The sequence below is a fragment of the Arabidopsis thaliana genome, chromosome 3 (assembly GCF_000001735.4).
Source record: "Arabidopsis thaliana chromosome 3, partial sequence".
Taxonomy (NCBI): domain Eukaryota; kingdom Viridiplantae; phylum Streptophyta; class Magnoliopsida; order Brassicales; family Brassicaceae; genus Arabidopsis; species Arabidopsis thaliana.
This window is the reverse complement of record NC_003074.8, coordinates 3,758,037-3,783,055: the sequence shown is the minus strand read 5'-3', so window position 1 is coordinate 3,783,055 and position 25,019 is coordinate 3,758,037. Positions and strand designations below refer to the sequence as shown.

Genomic DNA, 25,019 nt, shown 5'->3' with positions numbered 1-25,019 from the left:
CCGGAATCAAGATCTCACCCAAAAAAAAATTAATTTATTAATTAACCGGGTTTGGTCTATGTATATTCTTCTTCCGAACCGGAAAGAGGATTGGACACAAACACAAGTCAAACAAATTTCGTTGTGCAAACGAAAGTAAGCAGAGCAAAGAGTTTTTGTGTGGCTAGTGGCATCAATGGAGCTCTCGATCTCACAATCACCGCGTGTTCGGTTCTCGTCTCTGGCGCCTCGTTTCTTAGCAGCTTCTCATCATCATCGTCCTTCTGTGCATTTAGCTGGGAAGTTTATAAGCCTCCCTCGAGATGTTCGCTTCACGAGCTTATCAACTTCAAGAATGCGGTCCAAATTTGTTTCAACCAATTATAGAAAAATCTCAATCCGGGTATGGTTTCATTCTAGGTTTCTCTTTCGTTGACAAAGCATATTAGCCGTTGCTTTGACTTTTAAGTCAAGATGTGTTTATGTGAACTATGAGATTCCTAAAGATCAAATCTTGGTATACTTAATACTTTATCTGAAACTGGGCAGCTCATAAAGTTCAAATCTTTTGGCCATCGATTTGCTCCAATTAGGAAAATGTTTTCTTTAAGGGATTATTGAGGTCCAATAAGATTACTAGGATTGGAAATGGTGAATGTTTGTTATAGAATCTGGAAATTTTTATTCTCTTAAACAACATCTTATCTTACTTCTCTAAGATTTGCTCAGTTCTCATGTAATTCTATTATTCAGTTTTATTTAGAGTGTTTGTGCGTTTTGTAATGGCACTCACAAAAGTAGATACTACCAGGCATGTTCTCAGGTTGGTGCTGCTGAGTCTGATGATCCAGTGCTGGATAGAATTGCCCGGTTCCAAAATGCTTGCTGGAGATTTCTTAGACCCCATACAATCCGCGGAACAGCTTTAGGATCCACGTCAGTATTTTTGTTGCATATTTATTTATGAAGAACTTGATAGTTTCTGCTCTCATTTATCTTGACTGTAATTTTAATGGCAGTGCCTTGGTGACAAGAGCTTTGATAGAGAACACTCATTTGATCAAATGGAGTCTTGTACTAAAGGCACTTTCAGGTCTTCTTGCTCTTATTTGTGGGAATGGTTATATAGTCGGCATCAATCAGATCTACGACATTGGAATCGACAAGTATGCAGCACTATTAGATGCAGATGTACATTGGTCACTATTATTATTTAATCTAACATCACTATGAAGTAGCATGTTCCTAACATGTTAAATGATCTTAAGCTAATTGTCAAAACTCTTCACTGATGTGCATCTACAAAATTTTGTTATCTTGGAACTGTTATTAGATTCTTTATTGTTTGCTTCTTGAAAATATTACCGGTCTACTCATATATTATTCATTTCTTAAGTTCAAGCTTTTGGAGCATCTTGATGTGTTATTTTGGTTTGAATTTGAATTATTTGTTTTGCAGAGTGAACAAACCATACTTGCCAATAGCAGCAGGAGATCTATCAGTGCAGTCTGCTTGGTTGTTAGTGATATTTTTTGCGATAGCAGGGCTTTTAGTTGTCGGATTTAACTTTGGTCCATTCATTACAAGCCTATACTCTCTTGGCCTTTTTCTGGGAACCATCTATTCTGTTCCACCCCTCAGAATGAAAAGATTCCCAGTTGCAGCATTTCTTATTATTGCCACGGTAAATGCTGTTTTATGCTTCTTAATCAATATACAACTATCACCTTATGTGATATTTTTCGTGGCTTGGGAACTTTTAATAACATAATTCTGTATTGACATTTCTTATCAGGTACGAGGTTTCCTTCTTAACTTTGGTGTGTACCATGCTACAAGAGCTGCTCTTGGACTTCCATTTCAGTGGAGGTTGGTAGTCAAATGCACAAAACTTAATAAACAGGTCGTAATAATAGGATGGACTTTGCATACTTGTATGGATAGAGTTTTAATATATGTGAGGGACCAATTGTTGTTTGATTTCAGCAAATTAGTCAAACTTTGTACTCACAATGAGAGAGGAACTGTAGGAGCTCCCCATAATCGTGAGTAGATATATTACTCAACTTTTGATTCGCTATTTGCAGTGCACCTGTGGCGTTCATCACATCTTTTGTGACACTGTTTGCACTGGTCATTGCTATTACAAAGGACCTTCCTGATGTTGAAGGAGATCGAAAGTAAGTAACTGCACGCATAACCATTTTCTTTCCGCTCTTTGGCTCAATCCATTTGACAGTCAAAGACAATGTTTAACCAGCTCCGTTTGATATATTGTCTTTATGTGTTTGTTCAAGCATGTTTAGTTAATCATGCCTTTGATTGATCTTGAATAGGTTCCAAATATCAACCCTGGCAACAAAACTTGGAGTGAGAAACATTGCATTCCTCGGTTCTGGACTTCTGCTAGTAAATTATGTTTCAGCCATATCACTAGCTTTCTACATGCCTCAGGTGAATTCATCTATTTCCGTCTTAACTATTTCGGTTAATTAAAGCACGAACACCATTACTGCATGTAGAAGCTTGATAAACTATCGCCACCAATTTATTTTTGTTGCGATATTGTTACTTTCCTCAGTATGCAGCTTTGAAAAGACCAACCCTCTTATCCTTTAACAATGAACAGGTTTTTAGAGGTAGCTTGATGATTCCTGCACATGTGATCTTGGCTTCAGGCTTAATTTTCCAGGTAAAGCATTATGAGATACTCTTATATCTCTTACATACTTTTGAGATAATGCACAAGAACTTCATAACTATATGCTTTAGTTTCTGCATTTGACACTGCCAAATTCATTAATCTCTAATATCTTTGTTGTTGATCTTTGGTAGACATGGGTACTAGAAAAAGCAAACTACACCAAGGTAAAATACTTTTGTACAAACATAAACTCGTTATCACGGAACATCAATGGAGTGTATATCTAACGGAGTGTAGAAACATTTGATTATTGCAGGAAGCTATCTCAGGATATTATCGGTTTATATGGAATCTCTTCTACGCAGAGTATCTGTTATTCCCCTTCCTCTAGCTTTCAATTTCATGGTGAGGATATGCAGTTTTCTTTGTATATCATTCTTCTTCTTCTTTGTAGCTTGGAGTCAAAATCGGTTCCTTCATGTACATACATCAAGGATATGTCCTTCTGAATTTTTATATCTTGCAATAAAAATGCTTGTACCAATTGAAACACCAGCTTTTTGAGTTCTATGATCACTGACTTGGTTCTAACCAAAAAAAAAAAAATGTTTAATTTACATATCTAAAAGTAGGTTTAGGGAAACCTAAACAGTAAAATATTTGTATATTATTCGAATTTCACTCATCATAAAAACTTAAATTGCACCATAAAATTTTGTTTTACTATTAATGATGTAATTTGTGTAACTTAAGATAAAAATAATATTCCGTAAGTTAACCGGCTAAAACCACGTATAAACCAGGGAACCTGTTAAACCGGTTCTTTACTGGATAAAGAAATGAAAGCCCATGTAGACAGCTCCATTAGAGCCCAAACCCTAAATTTCTCATCTATATAAAAGGAGTGACATTAGGGTTTTTGTTCGTCCTCTTAAAGCTTCTCGTTTTCTCTGCCGTCTCTCTCATTCGCGCGACGCAAACGATCTTCAGGTGATCTTCTTTCTCCAAATCCTCTCTCATAACTCTGATTTCGTACTTGTGTATTTGAGCTCACGCTCTGTTTCTCTCACCACAGCCATGGCCACCGCCGCAGATGTTGACGCTGAGATTCAGCAGGCGCTCACTAACGAAGTCAAGCTCTTCAACCGCTGGACCTATGACGACGTTACGGTAAATTATTAAGCTTTCACTCTCTTAATTTTGGTCTCGCTTTGATCCTCTAGCTTATGTTTCATCTGTGAGAATCATTTTCCATCTTAGATTAGTGTAGAAGATTTGGTAGCTTTCTCTTTAGATGTATTGTTTTACTTTAGCGTTTGTCATTGGGATACATATCTTACATTGCTTGGCATAACCTTATACGCTTGTTTTGGTGGTAGTTAGATTTATTTGTTATAGTTCTACAGCTTAATTTATGGAACATTTAGCTTCTGCTAAATTTCACTGTTTTGCGATTTGTTTTTCATTTTGCTCCCTGAATGATTGGATCTCCGTTTTGGCGTTAGTATGTCAGATTCTTAGTGTTGTTAGTGACAATTGTTTTTTTTCATCTTGTAGGTCACAGACATCAGTCTTGTTGACTACATTGGAGTTCAGGCAGCTAAACATGCTACCTTTGTTCCCCACACCGCTGGAAGATACTCTGTGAAGAGATTCAGGAAGGCTCAGTGCCCCATTGTTGAGAGGCTCACCAACTCTCTCATGATGCACGGGAGGAACAACGGTAAGAAATTGATGGCTGTCAGGATCGTCAAGCACGCCATGGAGATTATCCACCTCTTGTCTGACTTGAACCCAATTCAGGTCATCATTGACGCCATTGTCAACAGGTACTAACCTTGTGAAGTATGCTGAAATAGTATCATTGGAACAAGGAACATTTTATTCTTATTAATGTTTTGTTTGTTGCTTGAGCCAGTGGTCCACGTGAAGATGCTACCAGAATTGGATCTGCTGGTGTTGTTAGGAGACAAGCTGTTGATATCTCTCCTCTAAGACGTGTTAACCAGGCTATCTTCTTGATTACCACTGGTGCTCGTGAAGCTGCTTTCAGAAACATCAAGACTATAGCTGAGTGCCTTGCTGATGAATTGATCAACGCAGCCAAGGGCTCTTCCAACAGGTAAATACACTTCCAAATGACTTCACTATTGTTCATATAACTTAAAGTGAAGCTAATGATTGAACTGTTATGTCTTGCAGCTATGCCATCAAGAAGAAGGATGAGATTGAAAGAGTTGCCAAGGCTAATCGTTAAGGATTTTCCCTTTGCCCTGTGCGTTACAATCTCGTATCAATGAGTTTAATGTTTTATCTTCATTTAGATTGAAATATGTATCTCAGATGTTTGCTCTTTTGTTTTATGAAGTTTATTTCGTCTGAACTACTTTGAATAGATAAATTTTTGATGCTTTAAGCTGTTTCGCATCAGTTTATTGTCAATTTTTGAACTTATCTAGGCCACCTGAAGCTAGAAATTTAAAGAGTTCGCTATTAGTTCTAAGTTTCTATTATCTGGTAATCAAGCTCGTTTTCTGAAATTGTCTTAGACCATTTGCATTGTTCTCAATATGGTAAATGATTGACGAAGCTTTTATTTCTGATGTCATATACAGTATGTCTTTCTTATCTCTTGTTTATAGTTTAAGACACGACTTCTTTATGTGTTCCATGTTATCAATCGCAATTAATCAGTTCCTTTATTCGTTCGAAAGTTGGGATTCGATTAACAAAGATTCAAAATTAGGAAGACAATTTGCTTTTAATAAATTATAAACATACAACAATATGATCGGGAATACAACAACAGATGCAGAGAAGCAACAGTCTACAGATCTTCGCTTCTTTATTCGACCCATATTCATATTTCATTGACATCACTTTTCCAAATACACATTTGCTTAAAATGTCACTAATTATCCAAGTCAAACACACGTACATACAACACTCTTTTTTTCTTTTTTTTCTTTTTTAGGTAAATTATGGCACACTCATTATAAAATTCGTACTAATAACCCAAACATGTAAACAGCTCCATATTACTTAGTCATCTCCTTAGGTGGCTTGACAATAAGGATGGGGCAGTTGGCGTGATGAGCGCAGTAATCGCTAACGCTCCCAAGAAACGCTCTTCCGAAACGCACAAAGCAAACAAAATAATAAGCGCTCAAATTTATATATAAGAAGAAGTTATTAATGATACAATACCTTTTGATCTTGCCAAGGCCACGACTACCCACAACGAGAAGATCAACGTGCATTTTCTCCACCGCCTCACAAATCATCTCCTTCGCCTCGCCTTCTAGCACTAGAGTTTCAGTACGTATCTGCACATCCATCACACAATATGTTTTAATCGCGTTTCATGTCCAATAATTAGTGTAATGTCTTTAGGACATGTGTTATAGAATCGGACCTGCTTGGCTCGGCACATTTGGAGAGCGCGAGAGAGAAGGGCAGCAGAGGTCTCTTGTTGTGCCTTTTTCACTGACTCTATCATTGATGAAGATGCGTACACTGCTGCTACAACCGTTCACAAAACCAAGTCATACACAATAACATTTCTATACCTATAAAGTAAACAAAACTTTTTTTATTCTTTAAATCTACTTATTCTTTCCGACTAATACTATAAATTAGATATAAAAGATGCTACTAGGGAGTAGGGTGTATGAAGGAAGAAAATATCTACTATGATTATATTAAGATGTTATTTCAATTAAAATTCGATACTTAAAAAAGAAAAGAAAAAAGAGAGGTTAATGGACGAGACCTGTGGCGCCGCCCGGTCCAGCCGGAAAGGCAGCAAAGTGATTGAAAGGGGACTGCACATGAATCACCGTGAGCATTCCACTTTCCGCCTCAGCTGCCGCTGTGGTCAATAAAAGATTAGAGAAATGGTCAATGACCCATTGGAGAGCGTAGAAGCTCGAGTCGCTCTCATCAATCGCAACCACCATCCTCTTCGTCGTCAAACTTGGTGCTTCAGCCTCTGTCGTCGTCTCTGGCTGCTTCTCCACCGCCGATGTTTCCATTGCCGTCGCTGCTTGCTCTTCCGCCATTTTATCTTGATTTGTGTTTTTAGTTATAAGTGATGGATGTGATCAAACTTTGGTTCATTTGCAATGCTTTTTATATTGCATGTAGAGGGTGATACGTCTCAAAGGGCACCGGCCACGTGCAATAAGATATGCATAATCCTTACTTTATTATTATTTTATTTGTTAAAAGGAGATTCATGTGATAGAAAGAAGTTGTGTGCGGTATTCTTTTAGTGGTTTGGTGTTTGTTTGCTTATGGTTTTGCTTTGATCGTGGCTTTCTCTATCTTGATCCGTTTGCTTTTAGTTTTAAAACGCCACTCACTATAAAGGAAAAGGGAAAAAAGAAGCTGAGAGACAATTTTAGTTGAATTTGATGAGCTCAAAAAGAAAAATGTTTAGTTTTTTGTAGTAGAAAATAGTTAAGCTGATTATGCAACTTCCAAAGTTATATAACTGGGCTAAACAATGGGTTATATGAGTTTAGCTGCCGATTAGGCAGAGATTATAATCAAAAACTTAAGGTTCTATTGTTTGATATATAATTAAAATGAAGATTATACTCAAATTATGTTGTTTATAAGAAATGGAAGTGGGGAATATCAGAATATGAGTTACTTATATACAACACTTTTTTTTTCTTTATATACAACACTTGCAAAGTACAAAGGAAGATATTGCATCCAATGTATTTTGTTCGTTTCTCAATCTAACCGTTCAAATAAGTTTATACGTTACCTGCATCTAAAAGCTAACTCTATCTTCACAAGTTTCCCTACAAAAAGTTCTACCAAACCGTTAACTTATTGTCATCAGAAGACAGAAATGATATTTCAAATTTGCTTTAAGTACGTAGTGATTTTGTTACCAGAGCAAAACGATAATTCATGTCAATTTTTCTTGTAATAATCTTGAATCATGGACGTTTTTAGTATAAAATTTCATTTCTCGGAATTAGCTTGAAAGTTTAAGGTTTCGATACCAAAGAAAGTAAAAATGTGAAGAAAAAGAAAGAAAAGGAGAAAAGTAAGACGATGATGTTATGATAACATAAAAAGCTTCTACTCATTTCTCCAAAAAGAAGAGGCTTCTACTTCAACCACGTAAGAATAAATTGACATATATTCATAGATGAATGATAATTCATATATATGACATTATCCGGATAGTATTTTAGTTAAATGATTATTTTTTTTTTTGTTCCAAATAATAAGTTGTGTGTATATTAGGAACACACCAAAGGCGTACGATTCTATATATGCATATTAATTTGAATTTGTTTGTCTTTAAAATAGTGAATAGTAGTAATTAAGTTTTCTTTCATCATCTATTGTCTTCGATTCTTATAGAGTAAAGATCCAAAATCCGGGATTCAGATAGTAGTACTATACCTGTGATTCATGAATAAATCTCATGAATAACAAATAGATGACTTTTAACATAAAATTTATGGACCAATAGTTTAATGTCAATATACCACCAAAAAGAAGAGTTGTTGTTAAATTTCAATTGTTGGTAGACCAATCATAATCTTGGTAAACGATGTTAAAAGAACCACCTCCATCACCAAGCAGATGGGTTAAAAGACCTGCATCATTTGAATCTATATAACCCATTATCCACTTCAACATTTTCTTCTCTTCACTGAAATCCTCTTTGTACCTACCGCAACAAACATATACACATCAATGTATATCCTTTCTTAGCTCATTAGACTAATAACCAAAATGACTCATATAAGTCTCATTAGGTCTCACTATTTATAAATTTCAATGTAGACATTATTGTAAAGAGAATTGATTACCACTTGATGATTCTTGATAGATGTATGGTCCTCTTGTCCAAGACAACCTCAATTCCACCATTTTGAAAAAACTCTCTAGCTGCTCGTTTGAGCTCAGCTTCGACTCCTTGCGGTGTGAAAAACCTCACCACAGGACTTGATTTGGTCCCATCGCATAAGCCAAAATGTACTAATGGATTCAGTTTTAGAAGACCAAGCTGACATTAAACCATAGAATTAAAACTATAGGATAATCCGAAAATCACCGATATGAGTAAAATACAAACAAACATGGAACGCTAAAATTACCTCATGCCGTGTCTTGCCGTTATTAAAAGGTGGCCTGATAAATGGATAAGAGGGTTTTCGACCGCGACGAAGGATGTCATTTCGGATGGAGCTAAGTGAATAAGAGTAGCCTCCTACAACATACTGAAAATCCGTAAAGAATGACCTTCTTGCGATCAACCCCTCGGGACGTCCGATACTGATCAAAGCATGAATCACCATTGCGTTGTACAAATTCAAAAAAAATGCTAACTTCTCTTCCGTTGAGAGTTCCACAAGATTCAAACGGTGGAAGTCTTGAGCCAAATTCAAGTACCTTCGTTTATACACAATTAAAGCATAACCAAATTAATGTCGATAGAACTAAAGTAAGCATTCCTAGACTAAAATCCGTTTAAGCACTCTTGAGTCCAAATTCTACCTTCGGAATTCTTCACTCTGGCTGATTCTCATGTAATCAACACTAGTGTGGTCATTGGAAGAATAAGACTCGAGAATAGCTGTCATGATTTTGAATAGCTTCTGCCCAACAATGGCTGCACTTTGGGGCTCCATGTCGTTGGTAGAACCTCTAAAATTGTAACATTTTGAAACAAACGGCTCGTGCTCTAGGAAACGGTAGTAATGATTTCCATCTTCAAACTCGTTCTCTCTATTCAACAAACATACAGTTTATGAACATTTCACTAAATCAAGAATATTCAATTATGTAAACCAAAGAAAAAAAGGACACGATTTATATATATGTACGTACCCAAAGACATGGTGGATAAAGTGTTTCTCGGCTAACCTCTTGCCTATTTCAACAGCCTGCATAATAACCGAAAATATAAATCTAATTACTTGATATTTGAATATGGTGCCAAAAAATAAAAACTAAATTAACCAAAAATAAATAGAATTAATTGGTCAATCAAATTATCCATTGGAAAGAAAATCTTTTAAGATTTGAATTAATCTAATAATATTAATTTGAGACAAACGTGGTCAACGTCTACGTAAAGTTAACATAGGTGCGTAACACAGGATCATAAGTTTTGAATATCACACGTACCTTCTTCCTCCCGCAATCCAAGTAATCAATGAGAATCTCGACCATCTCGGCGCCGGAGAAACAGTTCTTAACAATCTTCATCTTCATCAAACGATCCTTAATCGGTAGCTTCTGTCTCAAAACCCTAACGAATCTCATCATCTCATCAACAACAACAACAACATCCTTATTATTACTCTCTTCGTCGAATCCATACATCACCGGCAACGGTGCATCGCCGCAACACTTCTCCTTCAAAAACTCCTTAACCCTCCGATCAAATTCACCACTGTTTCTCAGAGAATTCAACGCCATTAATCCTCCGAAGTGTTTCTCGTTGAAGAAAATCTGAGGAACTTGAGAACTCCCTGTTCTTTCAACCAGCTCTTTCTCTCTTGACGAATACACGTCGATGTTGATCTCCGAGAAATCAAATCCTCGTTCCCGGAGAAACAATCTGACGGCGGTTGAATCTCGGCAGTTAGATCTGGAGAAGAAAGTTATACGACCTTTGATTTCTTCTTCGTTTTTCATCTTCACGAGAACTTTCACTCCAGAGATTTTGAACTCGGTCACGTCATCGATCGAGTCGTCGTCATCGTCGTTCTCTAGCAAAACCGAGATGCGTTTCGAAATCGCGTTCCCGCTTTGGCGTATGAATTTCATCAAATCGCCGGTGAATTTCTCTTTCGGATGCAATAATTCTTCTAAAGAGACACGACGGCCACGTGGCGGTTCAAGTTTCGGTAGCTGAGGATGTGGTGGGAGATAAGGATCATCGATTGAGATTTCTTTCATCGGACTTTGAGAGACGGCTTCAGGAATGGGTGTGGCGGGATGTACGTGATCACTGATGGGATTTGAATTTGAATATGGAGGTGAAACAATATCCGAAGAGATAGTGTAACTTTTGCCGTTTGTTACTTTCTCAGATTTTCTCGGATTTTGACAATTGTTTTTACTTTCCTCAAACCTCATTGAGGTTTTTTTCTAGATATGAGAAGTTCATCTCTGGAAGAGTTCTTTGTACCTAAAACAAAACGTTGAAATGAGAGATATATAGAAACAGATTTCAACTAGTTAGGAAAGAATTGAAGATAAGCAATTTTGGTAAGTGTACAATTTAATTAGATAATGCATTAGTCCACAGTCAACTTACAATTATAACTCAGTTATAAACTTGTCAAATTTAAGCTTCATATATACTAAAATCATAATGTTTATTTTCATATGAGAAATGAACCAAACCAAATGAAATTATCCAAATCAAGATTGAACCATATGTTAAAACCAGTTATCTCTAGCTTGTACAAAAGAAAAAAAAAAATACAAAAACAAAGTCAGAACCGAAATATATACAATCAAACAAACCACATAGAAAGAAAACCTCGATAGCAATTTTAAATTTCCCTAGCATTTTCTTCATTTTTGTTGGATTTAAAACTCTGATTGTTCTAAACTCAGCCCAACACTTCCATAACTATGATCACATAAGGACGTGTTTGTTTTAAAAAGGGCCTGTTAAGGAAGAGCCAAATAAATATGTAGGAATATGCTTAATCAAGCTATGTTTACCTGGTAGTAGGGTACCCCCATGAAATAATAGCATTGTCTTTCTCAACAATGATCATACAAAAAAACATATGATAACATCTCGACGAATGAAAATGTTTATTGTACACGATGTACATTCGAAACATCGCTGAAGTTAAGGTCTACGGCAATAATAGTCCATATAAAACAACACACTGGAAATAAATATCCATGACCAGACAATAAGCATATATATCGATTTCATCATCATCACTTTGAGAAAATGAAGACAACTGAAATGTAATTAAGGATGATTGATATAAAGAAGAAGAAGATAAATAATAACAACGTTGTATAGTCTTGTAGACCTTCACCTTTGTAGAGAGACGAGTGCAATGGATATTTACAGACACTCTATATGAAAAACATCTTGCAAATTGAAAGAAAAACAAAAGAAAAAAACGAAACATCTTGAAAAGTGATAACCGACATGTTTTTTTTTTTTTTTTTCATACGACCATACCATAGAGCAAGCTACCCCATTTTTCTAAAATACATAAAGCTACCATATATTAGAGATGTTATTTTATATAAAATAACATTTTATAATGATGTGGTATAAAATAACATCTCTAATATATGGCAGCTTTATTTATTTTATAAATGAAACCAAATTATGTTACTTTTTGTTCATTTCATTTTGAGTGAATCCCTCAAATACTGTTTACTATTTTTATTTTTAAATCTGTAATAAAGATCATTGCAGATTTTAACAAAAAAAAATCATTGTAGCAAATTAATGTTAATTACATACTGTACTTGTCAAAAAAGTGCAAAACTTATAAATGAAGGTGGATAAGTATTGTTCTACTATTTTTAGTATACATTATTCACATTTAAAGTAATGTGACAACAATATATTACAAAATCTAAGCATTAACTTCTGTATGAAATTTCCTAAAATTTATGAAATTTGCATTTTCATTTACATTATTTAAACTTTTAGGATAGTAATATAGAAAAAAAGTTCAAAACAAACTTAAGGACATTTCGAAGCAGAGTAGAGAAGCCAAAAAGTTCACCGAAGACGTCCCACACCGTCACGGTCACAGTCACGTGTAATACACGTGGAGAGTTTTAATTGGTGACAGCATCTGAAGAGTCGTATATGTCGCATTCTCATTAGCCTGTCACGTTTCTCAGACGAACACTCAGGGAAACATATAAATCTGAATCCAAATAGTAATTGGAATTACAATAGAAACCCTTAATTTAGTGAAAATATCGTAATTATCCTATCGAAAAGTGAGAAAGAGTAAGCAGAGAAATAAGCGATTGATCTCTCCTTCTGCAAGTTCTCTATTTCTTCCCTCACTTCTTCTTCTTCTTCTCCCCTTTCATTGTTCTCTCTGTTCGGCGCTCTCTTCTACTTCTCTCGATCCGACCGTGAATCACTATCGGAGCAATGACTATGATGACTCCGCCGCCGCTAGATGTAATCTCCGATTATCCTATTATTGTTGTTTGTGTCGATTTGATGTCGTGTTCGTGGGTTTCTACGCGTATTCGACCTAAACCTGCTTCGGCTTCGTTTCGCTGATCCATTAGGGTTTTATTTTCTTAGATTTTTTATACGCTTCTGTATTTGTGTCGTTTTTTTTTTTTGTGATTGCGGTTTCTGTTTTGACGTTCTGATCACGGGGTTGGGAAATTAGGGTTTCTAAATAGTCAGAAGTCTGATTTTTCTTCTTCCGGTTTTGACAGCAGCAGGAAGACGAGGAGATGCTTGTTCCGAATCCGGATTTGGTCGAGGGACCTCAGCCTATGGAAGGTAACATTTTCGTGTTTAATTGAATTCGATCTACTTATTCTACTTCTCGTCTGTGTTCTACTCTTATTTGGTTTGATGTAGATGCTTCAGCACTTGTGGATAGTGCTGGGGGTGTAGAAATTGATGTTTTCACTGTGCGCTAGGGTTTTGTCAATTTTTTGGATTGTGGATTTCTTAACGATTGTTGATGCATTTGTAGTTGCCCAAACTGATCCTGCTGCTACCGCTGTGGAGAATCCACCACCCGAGGATCCTCCAAGTCTGAAATTCACGTGGACCATCCCAATGTTCACTAGGCTCAATACCAGGAAGCATTACTCTGACGTATTTGTTGTAGGCGGTTATAAGTGGTAATGGCATATACACTTTTTGATGCATTTTTTTGCAGTTTATTTCCTGATGTGCATTTACTGGTTGACGTCATGTGTACTGATTTTTTTTCTCTCTTGCAGGCGTATATTGATTTTTCCCAAAGGAAACAATGTCGACCATTTGTCAATGTACTTGGATGTTGCTGATGCTGCGAATTTGCCGTACGGGTGGAGCAGATATTCACAGTTCAGTCTGGCTGTAGTGAATCAAGTCAACAACCGATATTCCATCAGAAAGGGTATCTTGGTTAATTAATTTTGTTCATACATATATAAAATTCTGAATGCCTGCGTAAGATGTTAATTTCCTGGCTGATGTTTATTTCTTGGAGTTATAATTTTGGATTTGTAAAAGGAGTATATTGTAGACTTTGGAATGGAGTCAAGTTACCGCTCTCTTAAACATTGACCATGGCTTACCTGAAAACTTTATTGAAAATGATATTATTATTAATATGTGTTTTACTCTTTTGAACTTTCTAAACAGCCAATGCCTTTGTTATCTGATAAGTAGATGCAGTTCTTACTGAAAGAACTATCTCTGTGTGTGGCTGCAGAGACGCAACATCAATTCAATGCAAGAGAAAGCGACTGGGGGTTTACATCATTCATGCCTCTCAGCGAGCTCTATGAACCCACTCGAGGATATTTAGTGAATGACACTGTTCTGATTGAAGCTGAAGTTGCTGTGCGTAAAGTTCTTGATTATTGGTCATATGACTCAAAAAAAGAGACAGGTTTTGTTGGACTAAAAAACCAAGGTGCTACCTGTTACATGAATTCTCTCCTGCAGACTTTATACCACATACCTTACTTTAGAAAGGTTGGATGCTTGTTTTGTTTTCTTTTTCTATTTGCTTAATCATGAGTTCGCAAAATTCTAGAGAAAGACATTTGAGTAATGCACCCATCCTTTCCTTGTAGGCTGTTTACCACATGCCAACGACTGAAAATGATGCACCTACCGCTAGTATCCCATTGGCGCTCCAGAGTTTATTTTACAAGCTTCAGTATAATGATACCAGTGTAGCGACAAAGGAGCTGACAAAGTCGTTTGGTTGGGATACATATGATTCTTTTATGCAACATGATGTACAAGAACTCAACAGAGTTCTCTGTGAAAAGCTTGAGGACAAGATGAAGGTAAATTGTCTTCTTCATCGTGTTCTTTCTTTCATTCTCAGTTGGTGTTCATGTTTTAATTTTTTTCCTTTTTCAAGGGAACTGTTGTGGAGGGAACAATACAAAAGCTATTTGAAGGTCACCACATGAATTACATTGAGTGCATTAATGTAGATTACAAATCTACACGGAAAGAGTCATTTTATGGTATGTTATGTGAAACAGTAACCCATCTTCTGTTGTCTGAATTTATTGGAAGCTAACATATTAATAATATCAAACTAACTTTACAGCTGTGTCTTTGACTTATTCCAGACCTCCAGCTTGATGTTAAAGGCTGCAAAGATGTATATGCTTCTTTTGACAAGTATGTTGAAGTTGAACGCCTTGAAGGAGACAACAAATACCATGCAGAAGGACATGATTTGCAGGTCGGCTGTCTTCTTTCTTTCTCATATTGGTTCCTGGAGATGTTGAGCATTATCAATGTCCCTATATGGGTAGTTGGGTACCCAGCAAGTCTATATAGTCTACTCTTTTTCTGCTTATCATTTGGTGTTGGGGTTCATAGTGCGTGTGATGCTACCAAGCAAGCTAAATTAGGAAACTGTAAATAGTATATTTCAAAGCAGGAACAGCTGATAAAGTTGCATTTGACTAATTTATATTGTTACTCTGAACTTATCTTATATTGGAATACTTTTTTTATTATTTTCAGGATGCAAAAAAAGGTGTTCTATTCATAGACTTTCCACCAGTTCTTCAACTTCAGCTCAAGAGGTTTGAATACGATTTTATGAGGGACACAATGGTGAAGGTTGGTATTTGAAATTCCACTTACCCAGCAAAAAACAGCATGTAGTGACTGTGTTTAGACTTGATTTTAAGCTGACGTTACTTTCTTTACAGATTAATGATCGGTATGAGTTTCCTCTCCAACTGGATCTCGACAGAGAAGATGGAAGATATTTATCCCCTGATGCAGACAAGAGTGTCCGCAATCTCTACACCCTCCACAGGTTTTTATTTATTTATTGTATCTCTGCTTTTGTAATTTCATATACAGTAGATTCAGACAGGGCTATACAGATATGGTCGGATGTTTCCGAAATATCAAGTTTTTTGATAGGTTCCTCTTCTCAGGAATCTGGTTACCGTAGCTTAAGTTTTCCTAAGCAGATGGACAGTTCATTTCCTTTTGTGATAGTGAAAGACAAGATGAATTATGTTTCAGTAATATTTTGTGCTGCCTTATTGGCTTGCTTGAACATTTTGCTACTCATTTCTATGCAGTGTCTTGGTTCACAGTGGAGGAGTGCATGGAGGGCATTATTATGCTTTTATTAGGCCAACACTTTCAGATCAGTGGTATGTACCCTTCAACTCTTTTATGCTAAAATACGTTTTGTATTTTGTAATCTTGACGTATTTTTTTATATTGCAAACTAGTTTTCTCGTCATCTAGGCTAGCGAGGCCCAATTCATGTCTTCTGATACTGGATAATGTTATCGAATTTCTTTTGGCTCTTCTATCCATGCACCTCTCTAAACGTGCATGTACCAATATTAGTTTCACACTTAGATTCACTGTATAAATGATCTTTAAGTTTCTTTTTGTTTCCCTTTTCTCCCAAAATATCCACTGAAATAAATAACTATTACGTCCTTTTGTGGTTTTAGATGGCACTGTTGAAAACATTTTGTCAGTGCCTTACTTTTAAACTATCTAAACTTCTAATTCTTTCAGGTATAAATTTGACGATGAACGGGTCACGAAAGAAGATGTCAAAAGAGCACTGGAAGAGCAATATGGTGGTGAAGAAGAGGTAGCACTCTCTTTCGAGGTTTTCTTTATTTTCTTTGTTATTTTTTTTTACTGAATTTACTTTCAAATTTGGTTTCTCTTCAGTTACCGCAGAATAATCCTGGTTTCAATAATCCACCTTTCAAATTCACAAAATACTCGAATGCATACATGCTTGTTTATATTCGGGAAAGTGACAAGGATAAGATAATCTGCAACGTTGATGAGAAAGACATTGCGGAACATTTGCGGGTAAGAAATTCATATACACGGGTTTTCCTTTTTACCTGTCTGGATTTTGCTTGATTCAGCTAATTACTTCCTACCAGGTGAGGCTGAAAAAAGAACAAGAAGAAAAGGAAGATAAAAGAAAATACAAGGCTCAAGCTCACCTTTTCACGACAATCAAGGTTTTCTACTTCTGTTAAATTTGGGTGTGAAATTGTGTTGGTGTAGACTTGATACTGATGTTACTAATGCAATTCATACTATTTATAAAGGTCGCAAGAGATGATGACATCACTGAGCAAATTGGAAAGAATATATATTTTGATCTTGTTGATCATGAAAAAGTGAGGAGTTTTCGAATCCAGAAACAGACCCCCTTTCAACAATTTAAGGTACATGCTTGTATCTTCCTATTTATTACCAGAAATTGCGCTCTATCACAGCAAGAGATGGAATTCTTGAAGAAACTTCATTTTTGGTAACCTTAATCTATCTTGAAGCAGATGAATAAGGGTCAGGATTCTAACGAGAAAAATCTCTGCTTTCATTTAGGATCTAATTTGTTTAAGCTTTTTTTTACGATGCTGTCCTCGATGGACTCTTACAGTTGTTGCAAATTACCTAGTGTCTTGTGTACTTATTGCTATAACATTGTTATAAATTTATCCTCATGTAGGAAGAGGTAGCCAAAGAGTTTGGTGTCCCGGTTCAACTACAGCGGTTCTGGATCTGGGCAAAGCGTCAAAACCATACTTACCGCCCCAATCGTCCCCTATCACCTAATGAAGAATTACAGACGGTAGCTGTTATTATTATTATTATTTTTTCTTTTCATGCCTATGGTTTGCGTCTTTCATTTGGTATTATTTCTTTGTGGAGATTAAATTATTCAACACATTAGAACCATCGCTGATTTTATTTCTGTGTTTAGTTATCTGCTCTAAGACATTACTAGTTGGGATTATTCTCGTATTAGGTTTGGTGCCTTTTTGGGTCTCGTTATTACACTTCTTGCTCATAACTGCCATGCCTAGGTATATTTGCTTCTGACGAACTTAAGGGTTGTCTTGGTTTCCGTATATATATTACTACTGATCTCATACTCATTATTAGTTTACCAGCTACCAAGGACTGTATTTGCATAAGCCAACTATTTATTTTATAAATAATGTTTTTATTCTGGAACTTTTAATACTGAAGATTTTGTTGTAGGTTGGACAAATACGAGAGGCATCTAACAAGGCAAACAATGCTGAGCTAAAGCTGTTTTTGGAAATAGAGCGTGGACCGGTAATACTACCTTGCTGTCAAGTTTAATTGTTGAGGCTTATTTATTGAATGAAGGGAAGAAATTAAATAGTCTTACTAATTCTTGAATTATTCAGGATGACCTTCCTATTCCTCCCCCAGAAAAAACTTCTGAGGATATCCTTCTTTTCTTTAAACTCTATGACCCTGAGAACGCAGTACTAAGGTAATTCTTGTACCCACCAATTTCATTTTGACATCTGTTCCAACAAAAGCACTATTTCTTTCTTCCATTTCTTATTTGCCTTTTTTCTTATTCACTGGGATTTACATCTTTCATCATTGTTACACTATTTTGTCCATATGTTGCAGATATGTTGGCAGGCTAATGGTGAAAAGTTCCAGTAAGCCCATGGATATAGTAGGGCAATTGAATAAAATGGCTGGTTTTGCTCCTGATGAGGAAATAGAACTTTTTGAGGTTGGGGCTGGGGCCTTTAAGTTCTACCTTCTCGTCATGCATATGGCCATGTAACATTCCATTTAATTGCTTTTTGTGCCCAATTTCAGGAAATAAAGTTTGAACCTTGCGTAATGTGTGAACAGATTGATAAGAAGACTTCTTTCAGGCTGTGTCAAGTAATGTTAATCTCATTGTATCAAATTTGATGTTTTACAGTTTGTTCTCTTCATTGAAATGAGTTTCTGGTGTACAGATTGAAGATGGAGATATCATTTGTTATCAGAAACCTCTTTCTATCGAGGAGAGTGAATTTCGATACCCAGATGTGCCATCATTTTTGGAGTATGTACAGAATCGAGAGGTATAATTAGCCTGGACACTGCTGGCTATCGTGAAATGGGCTAGAATTGTTAGAGTAAAAACTGTTATAGTTTCAGATAAGCACTTCTTATTTAGATATGGCATCTTGAAGTGGAAAATATGAGGATAAATATACCATGTTTTTGCTCTGATTTGCAGTTAGAAAGTACCCCAATATAGCCCTGTCAAACTGTGATGATTCCTGTCTTCGTTTCAAATTCCTTGGAAACTTTTAATGGTTGTTGAGAAGGTTTGGTGGTAACTAACTTATGTAGTTTGTTATTTTGTAGCTGGTGCGTTTTCGCACACTGGAAAAACCAAAAGAGGATGAGTTTACTATGGAGCTGTAAGTACCTTTATGGACAACCTTTGTTTCGTTGATTTCAGTATAGGAATTCATAATGCTTCTACTTTCAGGTCAAAGCTGCACACTTATGATGATGTAGTGGAAAGGGTGGCTGAGAAGCTTGGCCTTGACGATCCATCAAAACTTAGGCTTACATCTCACAATTGCTACTCTCAGCAACCCAAGCCTCAGCCAATCAAATACCGTGGAGTAGATCATCTTTCAGATATGTTAGTTCACTATAATCAGGTGATTGACATTGGTTTGATTGAACTTACATTTTCTTTTTTTTTTCCGATTCTAATGCAGAATTGTTAACTATGAATGTTTCTTATATTTTTGCAGACGTCTGACATATTGTATTATGAAGTTTTGGATATTCCTCTTCCAGAATTGCAAGGTCTTAAGACTCTAAAAGTAGCTTTCCATAGTGCCACAAAGGATGAAGTATGGATTTTAAACTTAAATTTGCGATTCGTAGCTCTCTTATCACATGTTATTGTCTTTAAGGCTTAATAAATCTTAAATATACAGGTGATAATCCACAATATCAGACTACCTAAGCAGAGTACTGTTGGAGATGTTATTAACGAACTGAAAACAAAGGTGGGTCATTCTAGTTGGCAATTATGTTTGTTATATTATTGCATGCATCTCTGCTAATTGGCCACATATTGAGCTTTGTTTTCTCCTTACATAGGGCTTTGTCTTATAATGGGTTCTGCTCCATAATTTCTTGTTTTGTGTCTTTCATTTTTAAATATAATCTAACACTTGTGCATCAGGTGGAGCTTTCGCATCAAGATGCAGAACTGAGGTTACTTGAGGTCTTTTTCCACAAGATCTACAAGGTAACAGGCGAACTTCTTGACTTGACACTGTAGTTAACTTTTTGACGATTTTAAAATGATGGCTTGTGTCAGTACCACATTTCGTTTGATTTACTTTTATAATATCCTGAAAATTTGCAAATTGTGATCCAATGTGTTTGGATGTGCGTTGCAGATCTTTCCATCTACTGAACGAATTGAAAACATCAATGACCAGTACTGGACTTTACGAGCAGAGGAGGTATTTTATTTTTTGACTTGTCTCTTCTATCCCTATGGATGCAGATTTTGGTTTCATTGAACTTTTTGTCTGACTACCCATTTCAGTGCTAAGGGTGGGTTGATAAAAAGGATGTGATAGTCATGCAATGGCTGAAGTAGATTTTTAAATTGAATGATATAATCTTTTTACTGCTTTCACCTTTCCAGAGGCATAGGTTATATCTTTACGGTGTACTTAGTTGTGTAGGCTATCTGAATGCTTAAGATGAATAGTTGCGTTTGAGCTACATTGATGAAATGTAAATGCAAGTTTTCGCTGGTTGATTACCCAAAGATGCTGATTTTTTTTTCTTCATTTTGTTATTGTGTGAAATCTCAGATACCTGAAGAAGAGAAGAATATTGGTCCCAATGATAGGTTAATTCACGTATATCATTTTACTAAAGAGGCCGGACAAAATCAGGTGGTAGTCCATATCACTCTTTGAGTTACTTAAAAAGCTATATGAGGGTCCAGGAGGTTTTTGAAACTTTATTAATCATTATTTCATCCGCAGCAAGTTCAAAATTTTGGGGAACCCTTCTTTTTGGTAATCCACGAAGGTGAAACTTTAGAAGAAATCAAGACCCGTATCCAAAAGAAACTCCATGTCCCTGATGAGGACTTTGCCAAGGTATGCATGGCTTTTTGTCTGATTTGATAACAACAGCTACAAAGAAAATGTTAGTAGGTGTTTTTAATTGTCATTATCGGTGGCGGATCAATGTTAATGAGTTTTTTGTTCTTTCTTTTGTGTCTTATGTTATGCAGTGGAAGTTTGCATCGTTTTCAATGGGACGTCCTGATTACTTGCTGGACACAGATGTTGTTTATAATCGCTTTCAGGTAAGGCTGTTATCCTTAGATCTACTCAAAAAGAAATAGGATTTAACTCTTTTGTCTTTGGAATCTAAAAATGGCTACAGAGAAGAGATGTATACGGTGCGTGGGAGCAGTATCTTGGGTTGGAGCACATTGATAATGCTCCTAAAAGGGCTTATGCTGCAAATCAGGTAGGAAACTCTCTCTCGCTTACTAAGAATCCCTCTCTCTTAAGTCTGTTAATAATCTGATTGAATGCTCTTGTTGTAGAACCGACACGCATACGAGAAGCCGGTGAAAATATACAATTAGGAGAGAGACATGGCTATGCATGTAGGAATCAAGGGTGGTGGTTTTGGTGCGAGGGTAGGATGTAGAGAGACTCAATTTTAGATTTGATAACTAAAATGGATATATATCTTTTCCAGGTAAGGGTTTTGATTTTGGCCCTGACAGTAGTAAGTGTGGTTGGTCTCTTTTGCTTCCAAAAACTCGTTCTTTGGTGTTAATATGGTATTGTCTGAGACTCTCTCCCTCTCCCCCTTTTTCTCTGCAAACTTTTCATTTTGAAGACAAAAGCCCCGTTCTTGGATTTGAGAGGTCGTTGGCTTTTTTGGTTCTCAATTAGGATTGTATTTCGTCGAGGTATAGTTTTTATGTTCAATATATTAAAATATTCTCTACTCTTTTTCTTGTTTATTTTTTCTCTTACTACCTTTTTCTGGCTCGATGAAATCTTGGATAGGTTTCAGATTCACGTCCTTGAAACGTGGTATAAATCACAACCTATTGCCCATTCTCTCTCCAAACTCTTAACTCTAAATTATTTTTTGTTTCAAGCTAGTTAGGTGATTTTAGTGCATAAGAAATTAGTTACCTGAGTAACAGAAAAATTGAATTAAAAATTAAGTTTAATTAAATTGAAAAATTACCAATTTCATACTTAAGTTAAAAATTAAAGAAAAGTAAAAACAAAATCTGGAAAATTGAATTAGGAAGACTAAAAAAGAAAATCGGTGTGTTAATTGTTTAAGAGACTGCATCCTGACACCATTAAATGATCATACAACAAATCTCAACTTTCTCACCATCTTTCTATTTCAGATTCATGTAAAAGATCCACGCATAATGACTGGGAGTCAAAAAGTATATTCCGGCGAGCTCCGGCGAGCTCCGGCGAGACGCATAATGAGGTTTCGATGGTGAGGATCAATATTAAAAAAGTTGGTAATGCATCGCCTTTTCTTTTCTTTTCTTTTTTTTTTTTTCTTTTTTTTTTTTTCTTTTGGCATGGGATCGTTACTTCCTTTTTTTCCATCTCTGAAGTGAAATTTTATTGATAATAAACAGATCATATATGGTTGGCGAAAAACAAAAAAGAAACAGATCATATATGGGCCAACAAGTTAAACGAAAACTAAGAAAAGCCCAAGAGAAGTCCATCGTTTGCGCCTTAAAACGATTAAATACGGAAATTAAAAAGATTTTAAAAAAAAACTACACGCGTGTATGAACTGAATCAAAACACGCACACCTTAAGCGCGTTTAGCGCGTGAGACAAAAATCCGTGGACTATATAACCCTCCGATTTGTTTTTTTTTTGCATAAATGAAAACATAAGAGGACCAACAGCGCGTGGGTCGAGTTTTCATTAGTGGTTTTAGTTACCTGAGTAACAGAAAAATTGATTAGGATTACCAATTTCATACTTAAGTTTAAAAATTAAAGAAAAATAAAAACAAAATCTGGAAAATTGAATTAGGAAGACTAAAAAAGAAAATCGGTGTGTTAATTGTTTAAGACTCTGCATCCTGACACCATTAAATGATCATACAACAATCTCAACTTTCTCACCATCTTTCTATTTCAGATTCATGTAAAAGATCTATACATTTTTTCTTGTCTGTCTTACCAAACTTCTTGTAGTTATATTCGTTGCTTTACACAGATCACATGCTATCCCTTTTCACACTCCGACGATTGTGTTGTACGTACCATAAACAGCAAAGATCAACCCGCAAATCACAATGAATACGTCGATGGATTTGTTCCATACATTTAGTGATGGACCGAGCAGCGTGAGGTGATAAGAAGCCGGCAACACAAAGGAGATGAGTGCGCACAAAGTACTTCCAACAAGAGATGCAAATGTACCAAACCCTGGGACTAAACTCGCGATTGCTGCAAGTCCTACCACCAAAAGTGTCCTCGTTGTAAAGATTGCAAATTTTGAGACTGAACCTGTTTCGTTGCTGTACCCATTATGATGCTTTTGAAGCCAGTCTATCCTCTTCAGTTTCTGCTCTATGATCTCGTTAAGCGGATGTACCATGATCGGAAATGTAAACGTCAATCCCACACATAACCCAATCTGTTTAAACCAAAAACAACAGAAAAAGTGTTGAATTCAAATGATTAACAAGTTTCCACACAAATCTATTGAAAATGGTTATCATAAGCAAGAACAGAGCATATGAATCTATAATCATAATGAAATGCGAGAAACATAAGTTCCCAGAAGAAGTAAAAACATTAGAATTGGCATAATTTTACCTGAACAGCAATGGCAGACCAATTATTTGGGAGGTTAAGAGTGATGATATCCTTTGTTTGATCACCATAAGCCATATAACCACAAAACCCGAACAACACATAGACAAACGTAATCCCGGCAAGCACTTTAGCTAACAATTTAGGGAAAGCTTCTCTTTCCCTCATAGAACTCTCCAAAGCCAACGTCATTGCAAAACCCTCAAAACAGAACACCGCAACTCCTCCAGCAAAAGGTAAACCACCAATGGTAGACGAAATAGCAGTTCTATCACTAAACGAGAAGTCTCCTTCAATCACCATTTCCACATTTTCTTTGACAACAAAACACATTGCTATGATGTTGCATATATCAGCAAAGATACTGAAAGGCGAGAGAGCTGATAAAGAAGTGATCCACGACAATCCAACTTCGATTGGAACCAGAATCAATATGAAAGAAACCATACTTAACCCATACGAACTAAATATGGATGACAAGTTTCGACCTATGAACACTAAATACGCTACTGATCCACCACATTGAGCAGTGAAAATGAGGAATTCGGTTAAGTATCGACCTTTTGTTCCCATACATTTGAAACCTAAATCACCATAAGTTTTCGATTCTTCTTCTCCTTCTTCCGATTCTAGCTTATCTCTGCACTGAATCTGCATATTAAAACAATCCAATTAGATTACGTTGTTGAAGTCGATTGGAGAAGTCAATAAATTATACTCAATTTAAGGATTTGGAAAAAGGTATACTAACGAGGAGGAGCATGCAGTAATAGGTGGCGAATCCGACGATAATGACACCGAGAGATCCGGCTAACCAACCGGCGATGCGGAATGCGTAAGGAAGACCAAGGACGCCTGTACCGACGATGGAGACGATAATGTTACCGAGCGTTTGAAGAGCAGAGGTTCTGTCACCGCCGGTTGTTTCAGACGGCGGAGATTTTATTAAAGGAAGAGATGAATCACCGGTCGTCGCCGTCAGGTCTTTGATCGCCATCGCCTCCTCTTATTTCTTTTTTTAATTATTTTGTTTGTTTCGATTTCACGATTGAAACATCGGAGACGTACGAAACTTTGCGGCCGCCATTTTTATAGGTAAACAATGAAACCCCGCCAAAGATTCCTCAATGTGACGTGGCACCTCAAGGTACCTCACATCTGGCTCGTGCCTACCACGCTCTACGTCCATTGGTCTGTGTGCAAATGGATGGCCCAGATAAGATTTGTTTCTTTTACTAATTCAATATTTCTGACATAATAGTTGTTGTTGATGGGATAAATAATGCTAATTGGAACTATATATAGGGTACATCGTGATCGTGTCTGCGACAACTCAAATAAAATGTTTTTTTTTTTTCTTTCTCGAAACTCAAATAATATGTTTCATTTTTTATGAAGGTTTAACTCAACTAGCATGTTTTAGTCGTGATACTTTACAAAATACGCTTTTTTTAATTCTTACATTCAAATAATTACTTTCAAG

The 25,019-nt window shown here is 36.2% G+C and overlaps 6 protein-coding genes across 15 annotated transcripts; 3 read left to right on the top strand and 3 right to left on the bottom strand.

Moving 5' to 3' along the window:
* Nucleotides 1–74: 74 nt before the first annotated feature.
* On the top strand, nt 75–3,217 carry HST (homogentisate prenyltransferase). 2 transcript variants are annotated; one of them, NM_001161137.1, is made up of 11 exons: nt 102–339; nt 421–496; nt 803–915; nt 999–1,145; nt 1,439–1,664; nt 1,776–1,849; nt 2,068–2,160; nt 2,317–2,434; nt 2,610–2,672; nt 2,816–2,848; nt 2,941–3,217. In NM_001161137.1, exons 1-11 carry the CDS (start codon nt 176–178, stop codon nt 3,013–3,015), a joined length of 1,182 nt encoding a protein of 393 aa, NP_001154609.1. In that variant the 5' UTR covers nt 102–175; the 3' UTR covers nt 3,016–3,217. The 2 variants fall into 2 exon arrangements, with proteins under 2 accessions (NP_001078138.1, NP_001154609.1); NM_001084669.2 differs by lacking the exon at nt 421–496 and having other exon boundaries at nt 75–382; nt 791–915.
* Nucleotides 3,218–3,510: 293 nt separating this feature from the next.
* On the top strand, nt 3,511–5,232 carry RPS5A (ribosomal protein 5A). 2 transcript variants are annotated; one of them, NM_180233.3, is made up of 5 exons: nt 3,511–3,614; nt 3,700–3,794; nt 4,182–4,453; nt 4,543–4,746; nt 4,827–5,232. In NM_180233.3, the coding sequence occupies exons 2-5, from the start codon at nt 3,702–3,704 to the stop codon at nt 4,879–4,881; spliced, it is 624 nt and encodes a 207-aa protein (NP_850564.1). In that variant the 5' UTR covers nt 3,511–3,614; nt 3,700–3,701; the 3' UTR covers nt 4,882–5,232. The 2 variants fall into 2 exon arrangements, with proteins under 2 accessions (NP_850564.1, NP_187800.1); NM_112027.2 differs by having other exon boundaries at nt 3,589–3,794; nt 4,827–5,161.
* A 72-nt stretch (nt 5,233–5,304) lies between these two features.
* Nucleotides 5,305–6,879, bottom strand: AT3G11930 (Adenine nucleotide alpha hydrolases-like superfamily protein). Of its 4 annotated transcripts, none has more exons than NM_180231.3 (4): nt 6,397–6,879; nt 6,040–6,143; nt 5,832–5,950; nt 5,305–5,753 (listed from the first exon to the last, which is right to left on the bottom strand). In NM_180231.3, the coding sequence occupies exons 1-4, from the start codon at nt 6,683–6,685 to the stop codon at nt 5,663–5,665; spliced, it is 603 nt and encodes a 200-aa protein (NP_850562.1). In that variant the 5' UTR covers nt 6,686–6,879; the 3' UTR covers nt 5,305–5,662. The 4 variants fall into 4 exon arrangements, with proteins under 4 accessions (NP_850562.1, NP_566406.1, NP_001030675.1 ...); NM_112026.2 differs by having other exon boundaries at nt 5,362–5,753; nt 6,040–6,140; nt 6,397–6,819; NM_001035598.1 differs by having other exon boundaries at nt 5,362–5,753; nt 6,040–6,146; nt 6,397–6,797.
* A 1,289-nt stretch (nt 6,880–8,168) lies between these two features.
* AT3G11920 (glutaredoxin-like protein) lies at nt 8,169–10,745 on the bottom strand (the record flags this gene model as incomplete). Its single annotated transcript, NM_112025.1, has 6 exons — nt 8,169–8,325; nt 8,468–8,664; nt 8,756–9,050; nt 9,156–9,386; nt 9,489–9,544; nt 9,789–10,745. 6 exons carry the CDS (start codon nt 10,743–10,745, stop codon nt 8,169–8,171), a joined length of 1,893 nt encoding a protein of 630 aa, NP_566405.1.
* Nucleotides 10,746–12,492: 1,747 nt separating this feature from the next.
* Nucleotides 12,493–22,332, top strand: UBP13 (ubiquitin-specific protease 13). 4 transcript variants are annotated; one of them, NM_001337961.1, is made up of 33 exons: nt 12,493–12,795; nt 13,068–13,131; nt 13,331–13,481; nt 13,584–13,741; nt 14,060–14,325; nt 14,427–14,645; nt 14,723–14,831; nt 14,940–15,055; nt 15,343–15,441; nt 15,534–15,643; nt 15,918–15,992; nt 16,372–16,450; nt 16,534–16,680; nt 16,758–16,838; nt 16,929–17,048; nt 17,333–17,455; nt 17,869–17,946; nt 18,042–18,130; nt 18,277–18,385; nt 18,475–18,543; nt 18,621–18,728; nt 19,018–19,073; nt 19,145–19,322; nt 19,419–19,520; nt 19,608–19,679; nt 19,859–19,924; nt 20,079–20,144; nt 20,505–20,588; nt 20,682–20,798; nt 20,936–21,010; nt 21,091–21,177; nt 21,257–21,631; nt 22,091–22,332. In NM_001337961.1, the coding sequence occupies exons 1-32, from the start codon at nt 12,766–12,768 to the stop codon at nt 21,296–21,298; spliced, it is 3,345 nt and encodes a 1,114-aa protein (NP_001319526.1). In that variant the 5' UTR covers nt 12,493–12,765; the 3' UTR covers nt 21,299–21,631; nt 22,091–22,332. The 4 variants fall into 4 exon arrangements, with proteins under 4 accessions (NP_001319526.1, NP_001326292.1, NP_001189864.1 ...); NM_001337962.1 differs by having other exon boundaries at nt 13,065–13,131; nt 22,091–22,109; NM_001202935.1 differs by lacking the exon at nt 22,091–22,332 and having other exon boundaries at nt 21,257–21,668.
* Nucleotides 22,305–24,604, bottom strand: ANT1 (aromatic and neutral transporter 1). Of its 2 annotated transcripts, NM_001337960.1 has the most exons (4): nt 24,288–24,604; nt 23,540–24,187; nt 22,899–23,357; nt 22,305–22,654 (listed from the first exon to the last, which is right to left on the bottom strand). In NM_001337960.1, exons 1-3 carry the CDS (start codon nt 24,531–24,533, stop codon nt 22,953–22,955), a joined length of 1,299 nt encoding a protein of 432 aa, NP_001327533.1. In that variant the 5' UTR covers nt 24,534–24,604; the 3' UTR covers nt 22,305–22,654; nt 22,899–22,952. The 2 variants fall into 2 exon arrangements, with proteins under 2 accessions (NP_001327533.1, NP_187796.1); NM_112023.2 differs by lacking the exon at nt 22,305–22,654 and having other exon boundaries at nt 22,678–23,357.
* Nucleotides 24,605–25,019: the final 415 nt, after the last annotated feature.

Bases quoted from the DNA above. Each gene is read 5' to 3' on its own strand.
- HST (NM_001161137.1), top strand. From the start codon at position 176: ATGGAGCTCTCGATCTCACAATCACCGCGTGTTCGGTTCTCGTCTCTG. The intron at 2,435-2,609 runs GTGAATTCATCT...AACAATGAACAG, and splicing joins TAGCTTTCTACATGCCTCAG to GTTTTTAGAGGTAGCTTGAT. The intron at 2,673-2,815 runs GTAAAGCATTAT...GATCTTTGGTAG, and splicing joins CTTCAGGCTTAATTTTCCAG to ACATGGGTACTAGAAAAAGC.
- RPS5A (NM_180233.3), top strand. From the start codon at position 3,702: ATGGCCACCGCCGCAGATGTTGACGCTGAGATTCAGCAGGCGCTCACT. The intron at 3,795-4,181 runs GTAAATTATTAA...TTCATCTTGTAG, and splicing joins GGACCTATGACGACGTTACG to GTCACAGACATCAGTCTTGT. The intron at 4,454-4,542 runs GTACTAACCTTG...TGCTTGAGCCAG, and splicing joins ATTGACGCCATTGTCAACAG to TGGTCCACGTGAAGATGCTA.
- AT3G11930 (NM_180232.2), bottom strand. From the start codon at position 6,685: ATGGCGGAAGAGCAAGCAGCGACGGCAATGGAAACATCGGCGGTGGAG. The intron at 6,144-6,396 runs GTCTCGTCCATT...CGGTTGTAGCAG, and splicing joins TGGACCGGGCGGCGCCACAG to CAGTGTACGCATCTTCATCA. The intron at 5,951-6,039 runs GTCCGATTCTAT...ATGGATGTGCAG, and splicing joins AAATGTGCCGAGCCAAGCAG to ATACGTACTGAAACTCTAGT.
- UBP13 (NM_001337962.1), top strand. From the start codon at position 12,766: ATGACTATGATGACTCCGCCGCCGCTAGAT. The intron at 15,442-15,533 runs GTTGGTATTTGA...CTTTCTTTACAG, and splicing joins TGAGGGACACAATGGTGAAG to ATTAATGATCGGTATGAGTT. The intron at 16,681-16,757 runs GTAAGAAATTCA...ACTTCCTACCAG, and splicing joins ACATTGCGGAACATTTGCGG to GTGAGGCTGAAAAAAGAACA.
- ANT1 (NM_001337960.1), bottom strand. From the start codon at position 24,533: ATGGCGATCAAAGACCTGACGGCGACGACCGGTGATTCATCTCTTCCT. The intron at 24,188-24,287 runs GTTAGTATACCT...TTTAATATGCAG, and splicing joins ATTACTGCATGCTCCTCCTC to ATTCAGTGCAGAGATAAGCT. The intron at 23,358-23,539 runs GTAAAATTATGC...TGGTTTAAACAG, and splicing joins GGTCTGCCATTGCTGTTCAG to ATTGGGTTATGTGTGGGATT.